This window comes from Euprymna scolopes, chromosome 34 (genome assembly GCF_053919585.1).
Source record: "Euprymna scolopes isolate OS-2025 chromosome 34, ASM5391958v1, whole genome shotgun sequence".
Lineage (NCBI taxonomy): Eukaryota > Metazoa > Mollusca > Cephalopoda > Sepiida > Sepiolidae > Euprymna > Euprymna scolopes.
In genome coordinates, this window is record NC_136515.1 from 70,933,590 (window position 1) to 70,950,392 (window position 16,803).

General features: G+C 36.8%; 1 protein-coding gene across 1 annotated transcript in view; it reads left to right on the top strand.

Moving 5' to 3' along the window:
* The first annotated feature begins 7,325 nt into the window (after positions 1 to 7,325).
* The window catches only part of LOC145259279 (thiol S-methyltransferase TMT1B-like), a 75,534-nt gene continuing 66,056 nt past the window's right edge, over positions 7,326 to 16,803 (top strand). The window contains exon 1 of the mRNA XM_080117143.1: positions 7,326 to 8,727. Within this exon, the coding sequence (XP_079973269.1) occupies positions 8,197 to 8,727 (531 nt within the window). The 5' untranslated portion in view covers positions 7,326 to 8,196. The remainder of the gene's footprint in view (positions 8,728 to 16,803) is intronic.

Sequence of the window (16,803 nt, forward strand, 5' to 3'; positions counted from 1 at the left end):
TAGGTGTTCTCTTACATGGGTCGTTGGCACCACGTCCTCGTTGACAAAAATGTCATCGATGTAAGCAGATGCTGCACGGCTTACAACTTCTTCTTGAGACAGTACTTCGCTGACAATTGCTCTCATGATCAGGGGAGCCACATTCAAACCGAACCCCAGATGGGTCAGGCAATATTTTTTCCCATCGATTTCCACAGTCTGGTATGGCCACAGTGTCTCATGAACCCGGACTTGTAGGTATGCTCTCCTGAGGTCCAGTAGAGACATGTTAGCACCTTTTTGTCTCCATTCGCGCAGCTTAGCCGCACAAACATCTGCGTTGGCCGTAAACGCGTCTACGTAATGATTTAGCTCCCGGTAGTCCATTACCGGGTGCACTTTGGCTTTGTTCTGCTGCATCACAGCCATCAGGGGAATCAGGCCTTTGGGAGGTCCCAATTTATCCTCTGGGTACGGCACGAGCCAACCATTAGCTATCCAGGTGCGGAGCTCCTGCGTGTATTCTTCACGGATTTCCGCCGGCACTGGGTATTCTGACACTCGATTGTGTAGTCTTTCAGGGGGGTGGTCCTCTGACCACTTCCACGATGCGGTCCACGTTCGGTTTTGATGATCAAAGGTAGCGGTGAAATCTGGTTCATTAATAGAAATGGCTGCGCATTTAATATTTTTCCTGTCGCCCAGCCGCACTGATCTTGTAGGGTTGACAACGACACCGCCCAGAGCTTTTATGGCATCGATCCCTAGAAGTAAGTCAAACCCCAGCGGTTTTACACGCACCACCAACACATCGATTCTGGCAGACACACCTTCATCAGTGGACACAGAGACCGCTCCAACACGGCAGCATGCATGGGACATTCCACCAATCGTTTTGACATCTACGTTCGTTTTTCTCCAAGACCGACACCGGTCTGCATGTAAAATAGTCCTAGAGCATCCTGTATCAATAAGCACCAAACATCGCGTCCCGTCAACCTGGATGCTTATCACCGGGAGCGTCGTGCTCGCATCTTGGTAAGGAAGGAGACTGGCGCTTATGCGTCCTCCCTGTGCTCGTTTCCCGAGCAATTCCGAGCCCAATGTCTACTCTCACCGCAACGGTAGCACCATGCTCCACATTTTCGACAGTCCTTTGCAAAGTGGCCTTTCGTATTGCACTTGAAACAGGTCACACTAACAGGAATATTCTGGGCCCTGTGGTTGTTGGGTGAGCGTGTGGCCGCAACCACATCCTGATTGTGTTCCCCAGTCGTCGTCAAAATTCTTGCTCTCGACATTAGTTCCCCCATGGTCAGGACTTTGATGTTCGGCACCTGTTGAAGAGCAATTGAGATAGCGTCAGGGAACCCAGTGACGAAAGTCAATTTTGTGAGTCTCTCTAAGTCATCTCCTGTGAATCCGGCCAATCCAACCAACTGCCTGATTTTGTTGGCGTAAACATCCACACGTTCGCCAGCCCATCTAACCATAGTTATTTTTCTGTATGCTGCAAACGCATCGTCTGTAAATGCCTCCTTTATCGGGCCTCAATCCAGTCTACTTCTCTTTGATCATCCTCCTCCATTTCTATGTAGAGGGCCAGTGCATCACCTTCCAGATATAAAGGTAGCAGACTCGCTACATCATCCACCTGCTGAAGTTGTGCGACAGGTCTCACTTTTTTCAGCCACGTTACAACGTCTCCCTCGCCAGAGAACGGCTTGATAATATCGCTGCTTATCCGCACCTTCGCCATAGTCGCGCAAATATAGCTTGAAACAAAAATGTAGTAGGCAAAAAAAAAAAAAAAATACAACCAAAAACAGACGGAACAAAAACTCGCTTCTCGCAGACACGTGGGTCGTAACAAGCACAATCTACTCGCCAGAATCACCTACACACAATCTGCAGAACGCCCCTTCTCCTTTCCAGTGTCCTGCCTTTATAGCGGCCGGGAACGACATATTTGCATAATCGCGCGAGAGCAGACGTGATTCAACGATAATCACATTGGGTAAACGCTAATAAAAGCCCATGGACGCCATCTTGGAACTCTCTCGTTCGCTCAATCCAAAACAGACGTATCCGAGGTAAGCTCTATTTCTCATTTTGGTTACTGCTAATTCTGCTACAAAACACGATTTTCGTCTCGCAATTTCATTATTTTCGTACGATGAAAAAATGTTTTTTAAATTATTACTAATTTATTTTGCCCTTTTAAATGGTACAAAAGTTATATTGATAATATTAATTTATAATAAAGTTACATCGTTTTACATATGGGGGGGGGGTAATTCTGTGGTGACTTTTGGAGGTGCCTAATGTTCACTCTTCTTCCAAATTCTTGACTTGCCTCAGTCAAGAAGGATAGTCTCTTGGAAAGGCCGTCACCAGCCCTGGAACATGCAAAAAGCACATTGCTTCTGACTGAATAGAGAAATCTGTTCTAGCTTTGTGAATTTCATATTGTCAAGAGTCTTCACACTATTCAGTTAGAATGTAAAATAATCATGGCTGCCATTAGCCTCACACGGAGAACTGTTGATAATCGTTCAAAAATTGAAAATTAAACAAAATACTGGTAGAAATCGACCGAATAAATGTCATCATGGCATTTATTAGGTCGGTTTCTACTGATATTTTGTTTAATTTTCGATTTTTGAGCGATTGTTGAGAATCCACAGATGACCGTCTCATGTCCGCCATATTTTTCTTGTTCTAACTTAAAACTCGTCACTACTTGTGTTTCAAAGTAAATAAACGCTTTAAAATAAGTTAAAACACGAAAACTTATCCAGATAGGTAGAAGAGTAACTGATCTTGCCTTTAGTAACATTTATTGTTATATAGTCTTTTTTTTTTGTTTTGTTTTTTACCACTTTCGCGTATTACTGTCTATATTGCAAAATGCCCTAATGACGTTATTATTTTGAAAGCCATTCTTGAAATGACGTTTTGTAACTATTCTGTTCTTTCACCTAACAATTTAATAAACAAAAACACTGTAAAAATCGAATCTAACTTGAAAATCCTATCTAAAAAAAGAAAAAATTGCGCAGGCATTGCCTTCTCTCTTTGAGAAGGAGGTTTGTTTATTGGTAATCGTCTGAGGTGCACCTATCGAGGAATGCTGACAGGCTGACCAGGCATTTTTTGTGGAGCAGAGTGTCCCTCTCTGGGGTGCTGACTTTTTAATGCCACTTTTTAACCCGTGTGTCACATTTCTTATAAGAGAGAAATAAATACAAAAAAAAAAAAAAGGCTACCAATTCGTTAGCGACTGTCAATCTAATTTTTTGTTCTTGGCACGTTGCGTTTATCCCAAAGTGAATCGGTTCTTCTTCATTATTGTACCTATTTACAAGGCCTCCTCACGGGACAAAGTTCGACACCAGGGTCGTTTTTTAACGGGAGAATAAAAAATTGTCTCAGTCGTGAAGGACTGTTACTCCACTGAAAGAGAACAAGAAATGAAAACAGATACTACACTTTGTTCTTGGCCAAATTTCAAATGAAACCAATGGTATCCACTGAATTGTTATATCACAGTAATAAACATATCCAAAAATTACAAAAAACGACCAGGTAGCAAATTAATTATACATGAAAATAGTTTTCAAAGACAATTAACGAAAACTGAGTTTTGTAAAAAAATAAAAACAAAAAAAAAACACACACATACACACACACACACACACACACACACACATAAAAAACGGATAGAACTAATCGTAACAAAAAAAAGGGAGGTGATAAATATTTTCTGAAAATTTTTAAATCTTTGGCCAATTTAACAAAACTTAATTTTTGCTAATTGTAGTCGAAAACTGTTTTAAATGATAATTTCTTTTTCTAACTTCTCGTTTTTCGTAATTTTTGGATAGTTTCATTACTGCAACATTACAATTCAGTTGATATCTTTAGTTTAACTTGAAATTCAATATGTGGTGCTTCTATATTTAAATAACAAAAAAATATTGAATTTCGAGTAAAACAAATGGTACCTACATAATTGCCATGTCGCAAATAGTAATATATACAAAAATTACAGAAAAGAATAAGGTAGAAAATTAATTATTCATGAAAAACAATTCCAATACATGTTAAAATGCTTTGATAAGTTTACACACTGAGGCGGACATATTTGGTCATGAGACACGGAAGTAACTCAGTTGAAACAGTGTGACAAAATTTATTCAGAAAACAAAAATAAACATAACATATATACATAATTTATGATTTATTAAAAACTAGCCTGGGTGCCCGGTGTTGCCCGGGTGTTTGGAGGTGTGTGTTGAGCAAAAAAAAAAAAATTTTAGTTGGCAGGCAGACAGGCTAGAACCTATATCGCGAAGGAGGAAAAGAACATGAAACAAAAACAAAAAAATGTGACGTCTTTGCTGTTGCGCCCATTGCCAAACCAGAAGTGACGTAGGTTTAAATTAAGGCTAGTCAATCGAAAAGGGGGGATAACTTTTGAAAATATCGTCGAAAAAAGTAGAAAAGTGCCCAATTTAGGCTGAAGGAATTAATGATTTTTTTTTTTTTATAGGCATCACCACATTATCAAGGCCAAGAGGCCACTCAAGGATAAGGGTTAAAGAGTGTACAGTAGAAATTGGACAATATAGTAATCATTAGTAATGAAAATTTGGTAAATTTGATAACTTATATGGAACGGCTCATCAAGAACTTATTTACTTTAGACTTGAAGACAACCATATTGTAGTCAGCCGGAAAGCAGGAAAACGGAAGACAATTCCACATGCGTGCAGTTCTAAGAAAGAAGCTTTGTTCATGGAATCTACGTTTAGGTTTAGGCACAGATAAAGAGTGGGGGGAATTATTGATAGTGTTTACAGCTAGACGAGTGTTTCTTGTGAAAGTTTGGCGAGGGGGGACCATAGATTGAAGCTCAGTCAAACACTTTCCATGAAAATAACGATACATCAGAGACAAACTTGCAACATCTTCAAGTTTAAAGAAAAAAGTTTGACAAGTTTCAAGAAAAAATACACGATTAAACCCGTGTCTCCAACTTCCAATGTAGACCCCTACTACCATGTCTCCTTCTCCAACATCAGGGGTCTACGTTCTAACCTTCCAGAGGTTGAAACCCAATTACAGGAGACTAAACCAGACCTTTTATTTTTAAGTGAAACTGGCATTGGACAGGCTATTTCCCTAGAAGAGTTCGCAATTAAAGGATAATCAAACTTAACTTCTAAATCTGACCCCCAAGATCGCCATGGGCATGGAATATGTGCCTATATTAGGGATAACTTTCCATGTGGTAGCGACATCTCCAGGGAAGATCCTAACTTACCCTATATGTGCTTCCGGGTTGCTTTAGCTCACACTACGGCATTTATATTTACTCTCTATCGCCCCCATAACAGCGGAGTTACTATCTTTCAAAGCATATCTGAGAAAATTGACCAAGTCCTATCTGCTTATCCTTCAGCTAACATTCACGTATGTGGTGACTTTAATGTTCACAACGTCGAATAGTTGACCCACTCTAACAAGACCGATGATGAGGGGAGGTTCTGTCATGATTTCTCCATTGCCTATGACTTCACTCAGATTGTTCAGGAACCCACCCGTGTGCCCGACAATGACGGCCAGTATGCGAGCCTACTAGACCTTTTTCTCACAACTTGCCCTGAACTATGTTCAGTTTCTGTTCTGTCGCCTCTTGGATCTTCCGACCACTCTGTTGTATCAATTAATTAATGATTGTAGCCAGTTTTTCGATATTTATCGTCCGAAGGGTCGAGCTTCAAAACGATACCAATCACATGAAAATTCATCGCCTCTGTCAAAAGTTTTAGGCAGCCATACATACATAATGGCAGCGAACTCGTTCTCAAGTATTGCCATTACTTAATATATCTCTGGCTCAAATGAGGCAGACATGAGCGCAACTAGCAACACATACCAGACGGTCACTTTTATGAACCTTATATATTCCAGCACATCCACTGATGACCGGGCCCAGGCTGTGGTGCCCTGAACACCTGCCAGGCCAGACACTGGAAGTTCCAGAGCCTTTGTTGTCATTGACGCCCATATCTGCATCAGTCTGCATTGAATGTTTTTTTTTTTTTTTACACAGTGGTCACCACTTATCAAGGCCCAGAAGCCACTCAGGGATAAGGGTTATTGCAAGTACGTACATTACGTTAGTGTGGAGATTTGATGAAGTGTTTACTTCAGGGGCGGTTCATTTCAGGCTACAGCCAGTCTTCTCGAGATACACACTGATTGCAAAATGTGTATTCCATTGCATATCAAGTAATGCCTGTGCTTGAAGCTTTTTATAGTGAGAAAAGACTTTGCACTGAGACAATCCCACTCTCTGAACAACTGCCACAATGAACCAAAAAGAATAAGTTAACATCATTGGATGCAGCAGTCGCCGCAGGTTTTATATCAGGGTTTTCCTTCTTCTAGAGAGATTGTCTTCACCACAGCTTACGGGAGCCCTCTCCACCCACCATGCCATTTGATCCATGACTGGGACTTAGGTTGTTGGGCACCAGAGCATACTCCACACGCCGGTGGGTCATGTAGGGCCTAAGTTCCTCTGGAGGTTTCTGTCAGGGTTACCTCACCCTTAGCCTTTGGTTAAAAGAACCTTGGCCGACAAGGCAGTGGAGGTCCATTTATATAGCTCAGGACACTTGCCGTTCATCAGAGCCCCGTCTGTGTGGCAGTGGTCACGACCTGCAGGTGGGGGTTGATTTGTCTGGGAAAAGCAGTGAAGCACAGTATGACGCTAAGACATCTGTGTGCTTTTAACACACATCCACAGCAAACTTTGACCACCGTATACATACACGCATACATACATACATGATGATGATGGTTGCAACGTCTTGTCAGACGAGTGCCACTCCCTCAGTCACTGAAAGTCCATGAGCCCGAAAATAACCTTTTTTTTCTTTCTTTTTTTTTTATAGTCCTGCCAGCGAATTCATGCGCTCAAGCAGACATAACATTGAAGACGGTCCTTGGCATACATACATATATATACATATACACACATACATGCACATACATACCCATAAACATATACACACATCCATACATACACAATACATATAACACATACATACAAACATACATACACACATGCACACACATATACATCTTTTATATATCTTTTATTCACATACATACATACATTTTAAACAGACAGGTAAGATTTATATTATAGATAACTTTTTTTTTAACTGTTTGAATTTATTTTTTTATATTAAAAATAACTGAACTTCAGGTTAGATTTCCGAGAACTTGAAAACTTAATTACCTCCCCTGTTAAACCTCAAATTCGAATCAGAAGATATTGAAACCAAATCGCTATATTTTACAAATGCCTTTCTTTTTTTTTTCTCATGATTAATTAATTTCTACCTTATAGTTTTCCGTAATTTTTGGATAGGTTACTATTTGCGACATGACAGTTACGTAGGTACTATTTGTTTTACTTAAAATTCAATTTTTTTTCGTTATTTAAATATAGAAGAAAAGCACCCAATATTTTATTGTTCGAATTTCGCTACAGCCTACAAATAACAAAGAAGAACCAATGAATTCTTCACCTAGGTCGCAGACAAACACACTCCGGCGTACATGTTTATTTTTATTTTCTACAAATTAAAAACTCAATGTTTATATAAACATTGTCAACTACGGAACGGAACGTTGGCCCATTCGTTTTGTTGGTACTCATCCGTGTGTGCTGCTGATGTAATAACGTTATTATTTAAAAAGCCATTCTTAACATGGGGAGGGGCAGGTGTTTTGTACCTATTCAGTACTTTAACCTTACAATTGAATAAAAAAAATATCATAAAACTTTAATTAAACTTGGAAATACGATTTTTAAAAATAGCGAGGATCACTCTGCCTTAGCACCGTTTTGTTTGTTTATTTTTTATTTTTTTGTTTTTCTCGTTGCATATGCAGTGACTGAAGATAAAACTATTTACGCCGGACAAATTTAAACACGGGACTATTTGCTGATGACAACGGTTTTTTTTTTTTTTTTTTTTCCTACTGCTATCGCACGCAGAGCGCAGTCTATTCGCTGTTGCTGTCCATATCGCTTGTGTTTACGCTGAGCTAAACCTATAAATTCTTACTGCTTTTTAATCGTAGAAAGTAAACAAAAAATATTTATATACATTTAAATTACCTACCAGACCAATGGCTAAAATCGATATAACTATTTTAAACCTGTTCGCCCGTTACGGTTTGCCGTTTTTAATCGGTTACGTGATACTTTTCCATTTATGGAAGCCCGCGTACAACCTCATGAAATTGAAAATCTTGACGCTCGCCTTGAAGTCGTACTGGACGAAGGTTTATGCCTGCAATCGGAAGGAGCTCGAGCAACTGTTCGCCCCTCTCCATGAGGTTGCGCAGGAGGACGAGGGTCGGAAAGAGACGAAGTTGCGCGTTATGGAAATCGGGATCGGCGAAGGTGCCAATTTCGGGTTCTATCCAGCGAACTGCGAGGTGTTCGGCGTCGACCCGATGTCGGCGGTCGAGGACAAGCTGCGGAAGAACATCGTGAAACACGACGGTCTGGAGCTGAAGTCGTTCGCGGCCGTCGGTGCCGAGGACATGTCGCATATCGACGACGATTCCATTGACGCAGTTGTTTGCACGCTCGTCCTCTGCTCCGTAGAAAATCCCCAGAAAGTTGTCAGCGAAGTAAAAAGGATCCTCCGAAAAGTAAGATTTAAAAAAAATACCTTTTTTTTTTTTTTTTTTTAACGAAAGTACCCATACCCAACATAGTATAAACACCCCAAGAAGCTCCCCGTTTTAAGAACGGCTTTCGGACATAAACACCCCAAATCTCCCCATGTTAAGAACGGCTTTCAAGGTTGAGGGTGTTTATTCCGAAAGCTGTTCTTAACATGGGAATGGTTGAGGTGTTTATACGTCGCTGGGTACTCTCGTAAAAAAAATACCAATACCTTTCTATTATTATTATTATTTGGTAAATTTTTACTTTTCACCTTTAACAATCGCCTTTAAATGACGATTTTTTTTTTTTTTTTTTTTAATTTTCGGGTATGCTAAAATGAATATCACATTTAAAGTTTCCGCAAACAAGTAGTTTTCCAGATATTAAGCCATGTAACTCCTTATATTACACTGGTGGCGGGTGGCCATTTCTGTACGTCAAGCGCGTGCGTGTAAAATATGCGCGTACAAAAATGGTCAGAATTTGGGGGGAATTTTTGGCAAGACTGGAGTTTAGGTGGAAAAATAATCTCGAACCTTTTATCACATAAAAGGAACTAATTTCCCTAATCACCGGTACGTTACTATGTCAATAATATATAAACAATATTGGTATTTCAGAAGTTGTTTTTGAAAACAACTTAAAAAAAAAAAAAAAACTTTTTATATTGCTTTTAATTAAAATAAAAAGGTTTTCGTAGGTTACAATTATGAAAAGTTCTATTCATATTTAAATGTCTTATATGTTCCGTGTTTTGTTTTGTTTTTACACAATGAATACGTTTTTTAATGAAGGTGCTAGTGCAGAGAGTGATTCGCGCTATTTTTTAAATCGTATTTCCAAGTTTAATTAAAGTTTTATGATATGTTTTTTATTCAATTGTAAGGTTGAAGTATAGAATATGTACAAAACACTCTCCCCTCCCCATATTAAGAATGGCTTTTTAAATATAACGTTATTATTTACGTCCGGATCGCTGTATGCACTAGTACCTTAATGATAAACAATACATAAATAGAAATAATAAATTATCAGACTTTTTAAAGTTTAAACAATATTTTTTTAATTAAAAATTGAATCGCGTGATTATTATTAAATTACGTGAGTAGTTATAAACGATATAAATTAATTAAATTATTAAACACGCGTAATATCTTGCAATTTATTATTTCTCTATTTCAAATTTAAATTTATTAATTATAAAACCTTCGGTACTTATGTATTTTTGTTACCGTGCTAAAAAAAAAGGTGCTTAAGATATCGTGGAACGTTCTGTTTAAAATTAAAAAATGTTGTTTAAAAATAAAGAAGTAAAAAAATGAGAGAAAAAAGATATCGTGAAAAAAAAGATCGTGAAACGTTTTAAAATAAATAAGTAAAAAGTTGGGCTTCTTTAAGTTGTTTTCAAAAACAACTTCTGAAATACCTATATTATTGACATACCGGTGATTAGGGAAATTAGTTCCTTTTATGTGATAAAGGGTTCGAGATTATTTTTCCACCTAAACTCCAGTCTTGCCGAATTTTTGACACCCCTAACACGAAACTGCGAATAAAATATAAAAAACTCGTAATTTCTCTTTTTAAAGTGGGTTGTTTATTTTGTTTATAGATTATACTTCCAAAATAAGATATTAAAGTTGTTTTAAAAGTAATAGAAATATTATTATTTTTATTTAAAAAAAAAAAAAAAATAATGAAATTAATTGAAATTTACAAGTTCAGTATTTTTCAATTTTTAAACTTTAAAAATCTATGTTTCTATTGATTCTATTTTTACGATATTTTCAGGGTCAACGTGGAATTGTATGCTTTATCCAATAAACCGAATATAATATTTTACACAAACGTTTTTTTTTTTTAATTCACGCCCCCCCATTTTGAAATGTTTATTAAAAAGTAAATGAAGTAAATAATTAATTTACTCACCAAAGTTTTGTCACAAATTGAAGATAATAGATCAATAAATAATATATTCAAATTTAAAACAAAAAAATGTTTGTTTTTTAGAAATTTACATATAAAGTCCTTTTTTTTAACCACGTTGTTTGTTTTGTTTTTTTTTAATGAAACCTTGGCCCTTGCTTCTTTTAATTGAAAAAAAAATTAGGGTTTGAATTACATTTTTCGAGTAGTTGTTATAAGCTTGGAAATACAGGGGTCGAATTATTCAATATTTTTCACGCAGTTTCTAGGTCATCAGTCTTGACATAAGGAATTACGTTGCTTAATATCCGGGAAACTGCCTGTTTGTGGCAAATTTAAATGCGATATTCGTTTTCAGCATCCGGAAAACTGAGTCGTCATTTTAAAGTTAAAGGTGGAAAGTAAGTAACCATTTTGTGGGGGGGGGGGTAGGAGAAGGGCAATATTTACACTTACTGATTCCACTTCACTCCCGGTTCTCACTGCCACAATAAGAAAGGTTTTTCTTATTTAGAATTTAACCTAAATGTTAAAAAAAAATGCAGACAAATACGTCACAAAACGAAGATATCATATTCCCAAAATCACGTAAATTGAATCGAGTATTTTTTTTTTTTTTTTTTTTTGCTAAGAAAATCAAATTTTATAAGTAAACAAAAAGAGGACTGTCTCGCAACGTCACCTTGCAAAAATCAAAGAAGGCAGATAAGTCCACAATAATTCAAACTTACGAAATCAGCCTTGCAGTTCTATACACTGTAACCACTTTAAATTGCTTAAAAATGATTTTCGATGTCTATTCAAATTGGCACTTATGGCGACAATTAAAACTAAAGAAAATACAGAAAAGTCGGTGCTTGTTAAGACAAATATGTCGTTTTAAGCAAAAGCAATGTTACGTACTTGCTTGACATGTCGAAAATAGTAATATATCAAACAATTGCGAAAATTCATCGAGTAGAACTGATATTGTGGTTTTAGTTAAAAAAAAAAAAAAAAAGAAGTCTATCGCTCTAGACAACAAATATTGCAGTCCTATGAACAAGTAATCTAAAATATTCGTTCCGAATCATGCCCCTCTCCAGTCTATTTTATAACGTTTACGAAAAATGCAATTTTACCCAATTTTCCGTATAATTTTTTTAAAACTATAAACAAGATTCTACTCTACGAATTCTCGTGATTTTTAGAGTTCTTACTATTTTCGACATGTGAGTTAACTCCGTAATATTGTTTTTACTTAAAATAACATGTTTAAAAATAAAAAATCGATCTGTCGACTGTATCTTAACAAGCGCCGAAAAGTCTGCATGTCATATTCCAAAAATCATGTAATTTGATCAATAGTTTTTTACTGACATTTAGAATTTAGTTGTCTCCCTGTTATTTCATCATGTGCGACTCTTAGTCGTAAAATTTGATTATCTTGAAACTACTTGATCAGATTACGTACTTTTTGGAATATGATATTTTCGTTCTGTAACGAGTACATAAAGCATACAAACTTTTATGTAGTTTTTTTTTTTTGTTGCTTTTTTACTTTTAATTACTGCCATAAATGCTAATTTGAATAAACACTTTTTCTCTATAAAATGAAATTACGTAATTTTCGGAATTTGATATTTCCATTCCTTGACGGGTACGTACGTCAAAGATTTTTCTGTATTTTATTTATTTATTTTATTTTATTTTTTTTTTTTTTACATTAGGTCCACCTCCACAATTTTCTTTAAAATTACGACGTAATAGGTTTTCGACTATGCTGAATACGAAAATCACATTTAAATTTTACAGAGACAAGTAGTTATCGAGATATAAAGAACTGTATTGTGCACTGTAATTCTCTGGCAGGCATAACGCATACTCCTACTGCGAAATAGACTTGTTTATCGTGCGCATGCGCGTCAAAACCTGGCCGATAGAGAATTACAATGCAAAATACAGGTCTTCATATATCGATAAGTACTTGTCTCTGCAAAATTTAAATGCGATTTTCGTATTCAGCATAGTGGAAAACTTTGCAGGGTCGTCATTTTAAAGAAAATTGTGAAATTTAAAGAAAAATGGAGGTGCGCCTAATGTAAAAAATTATCATTCCTTAATACGAGGAGGTTTGAAATATATATAGTCCTGAAATGAAATTTTACCCATCACTTTGGTCTTCTGACGGGATCAAAGTTCTGGTCAGCCTCAGAAGACCATCCTCCCTGGTATTATCTCTTCGTTTAGAAGGGTAATTTATTGTCGATCACCCAAGTGCCAAATAAATGTCACGGTGACATTTCTACAAGTATTTTGTATATAAATAGTATTTTTACTTGAAATGCGTTTCTTTCAAAATTCACCATTCTACACAAACACATATTATTTACTTATTATTTTTCATATTGCCAGCTGAACTTAGTGTTAGTGGCAGCGTTAAGGGGGGAGGGATCGTTTGACCAGGAACATTAACTATTCAATGGTTATGTTCAGGTTTAACGAGATAAGGCTGTCTGAAGATATTGGCTTCCTGAGACGAAATGCATCTAACATTGATGCTTTTTGTTTTTCCACTTCCTTTTTTTTTTACATGGCGGTCACCACTTATCAAGGCCCGGAAGCCACTCGGGGATAAGGGTTATTGCATGTGTGGGGGTCGCCTGGCCTTTTTTTGGGAACTGACTTCCTCCACAAATAATAAAAATAAAAATAAGAAATCTTATGTGCAACACAAATGGAGGTTTATTTCCGGAATAGAAATAACAAATAATAACAAGTTAAAACATAGTTCTCAATATTTCAGAGTTCTTTTTTTTTGAGTTCATATGAAAGGTGGAGAGTCTCTTTTTTGTGTTCTTTGAATGTTCAAATATGTAACATAGACAATATTAATGCTCGTCTGTTAAAAGAGAGTATTAATGCGCGGAGCAGTGGAAATGAAATAATTGATGTTTGCACGCGTGGTAAGTCCTAATGAGAAAGCGTTGAATGAGTCGGAAGAGTTTAAAGAGACGAAAGAATGCTCGAAAGGCTAAGAGACTAAAGAGAGAGATTTTGTGTTTGTGCATGTTTATATTTGGTTTGATTGGCTCCAAACGAACTCTAGAAAATCAGTTTTAAAATGTGTCCTAGGAGGAATTCCATTGGACGGAAGACATCACATGGGGTGCTTTCAACTACGTACGCACCTTTGGTATATAAAGGTCACGCCGGAATTTGCGTGGGTGTCATTTTTCATTTTTTTAACGCACCGAAACAATCAATTGCACTGCGCGCCTAAATTGTATTTAACGATTTTAAATTTGAATATTAAACTGTGCCAACTGGCACACATGTACAGTAATCAATGAGATAGTATTGTAGTAATCATTAGTATTGGAGATTTGATAGAGTGTCTTACTTAAGGGGGCGGTTTGTCAGGAATTTGTTTATGTTGGACTTGAAGACATCCAAGTTGTAGTCAGGTGGGAAACAGGCAAACGACAGAGAGTTCCACAGTTGTGCACTTCTAAGAAAGAAGCTCTGCTCATGGAATCTACGTTTGGATTTAAGCACAGATAAAGAGTGGGGAAAATTAATAGCAGTAGTTTCAGCTAGATTGGTGTTTTTCGTGAAAGATTGGCGAGGGGGGGGACCATAGATTGGAGCTCAGATGAGCACTTGTCATGGAAATAATGATAAAATAAAGACAGGCTCGCAGCTTCTCTTCTGTGGGAGAGAGGCTGCAGGGAAGAGAAAAGGGTATCCTTTTGCAAAACTTAATTATGTTCTGCAAAACCAAAAAACAAAACAACCCATCTTTTCCCCTTTTTCCGTCTTCCCATTTTTCCTTTCTCTTTTTATCTGCCTCACTTCCATACTGGTTTCCGAACTTAAAATGTACCAAACATTAATATTGTAACCGTTTTCCCTCTCCCATTGCAAAACTCATTCATGTTCTGTAGGGCAGGAAACAAAAAAATTAAAATCCACTATAAAACAACCAAGCCAAACACTATCAAACTAGCGATTGAAGATACAAAAAGCTTGAAGAATTACAAAATAACTGGAGCCAATATGAATACTATTTCCAAAATAACTGGATTGAGCATTAAATAACCCAAAAAGGGTTGATATGCCGTGAAACAAAACATTCAAACCAAACCAAATCTTCAAATTTAGTCACCCTGTATTTGAAAAGGCTTTGTGGTGCTGTTGGCTGTAAGACAAAACGAGTTTTTTTCAAATTGTATTTTTTTTAAATAAATTAAATGAACTAAAAAATTTGGGTTATCAATTAATTTTTGTTCGTTTGCTTATTTAAAAAAAATACAATTTTTGTTGTACAATCTGAAAAAGTGAAAATGAAAAAACTTGTTTCATTTTGTCGCCGAACAAAACCTTTGTAAACACAGGGTGGCTAAACTTGAAGATAACCTGATTATGCAGGGGTTCAATTTATCATAATACCTTCTTTTTAAGTATTGAAAAATAAATATTGAAAGGGAGGCATAAATTTTCACTCCAAAATGGAATTATTATTGAATATAAAAAATAATGCATGTTAAGTAATAACATCGGTACATACTTAATTTGAAAAATGCATAAAACTATATTACATAATTACGTATCATGTCGAAATTAGTAAAATTTCAAAAAATGTTCTTTTTCTGGTTCATTTTGATACAATCTCTTCTTAGTCACTTCCTAAGGCTAGCAGTTTTTAACATGTCAGTGTTACAGCAAAGTATTTTCAACTAATGCCTCAAAAATGTAACACTTATACGTGAAAGTATTAAGTTTTTTTGTTTTTTTTTTACACAGTGGTCACCACTGATCAAGGCCCGGAATCCACTCAGGGATAAGGGTTATTGCAAGTACATTACGTTATTGTGGAGATTTGATGAAGTGTTTACTTAAGGGGGCGGTTCATTAGGAATTTGTTAACGTTGGACTTGAACACATCCAAGTTGTAGTCAGGTGGGAAGCAGGCAGACAGAACAGAGTTCCACAGGCGTGCAGTTCTAAGAAAGAAGCTTTGTTCATGGAATCCATGTTTTGATTTAGGCACAGATAAAGAGTGGGAAATTTTTCACAGTGGATTTGGCTAGACGGGTGTTTTTCGTGAAAGATTGGCGAAGTCAGAAGACAAATAGTCAAAACTTGTCAGATTCCATCAGCCAAAAGGAACCCAAGATTTACTCAACACACCACCCTGGCCTTTGCCTCCCATTTCCTCCAGTGTCTCAAGAGGAAAGAACTCAATGACTTGCACATCCAACCTTAACCCCAATTCATATCAAATGTCAGTGTGGTTCTTGGCACAATATGTAAAGACATTCCAAAGATGGTTTCTAACAAAGCCATGGACAACACCACAGAATAAATAATAGTATTGTTCCTTAACAGAAAATATCTTATTCCGGCATTACTGTAAATGGATTCAAAACAGACATTAGAAATCTTTACGAATAGTAGGGCACAACGCATCTTGGCAGATTTCATTCTCTGCTGGCGAATTGGACAAGACCAACTTTAGCACATCTAATTCCTTGTGCAATGGGACTCCAACTTTTTGAAAATGGAAAAGAAAAATGCTTGCGTGACCATATTTCAAAGAACTAGTCCAACAAACTGTATTTATATGCTAAACTGTTCTGATTAGTCAATCGGTCAGTTTATGGTAAGCTGTCTATCCAAAGAAAATAGTGCATCAAAATATATGACTGCTATCACATCCCTAAGCTCAAGGAAAACCTTAGAGGCTGTCATTATGAGACAATTGAGAAGATGAAAGAGGCTGTAACAACAGTCATTGACACACTCATACAAAAGGACTTACATGGAGCCTTCCAGAAGTTGTTGGAATGGTACAAGTGTATTGCAGCTGGAGGAGATTACTGTGAAGAGAGACTAGAGTTTTATGTTTCTACTATCAGTAAAACTGCCCACGATAAAAGTCTGGAAACTTATTGGAGGTACCTCGTGCTATACATTTTTGCCCCCCGCCCAGCTTTTTCTTCTCTGATAACTCTCTCTCACAGACATGATGTTGCTAGTCTCAGTCTTTTCTGTGAATATTATTATGACGTTTTTTCAGAATTGTCTGCTGTATTTCCGACTTCTTTTGTTCCATGGCATTTGATTCGTTAGTCTAAACTTGGTCTCCT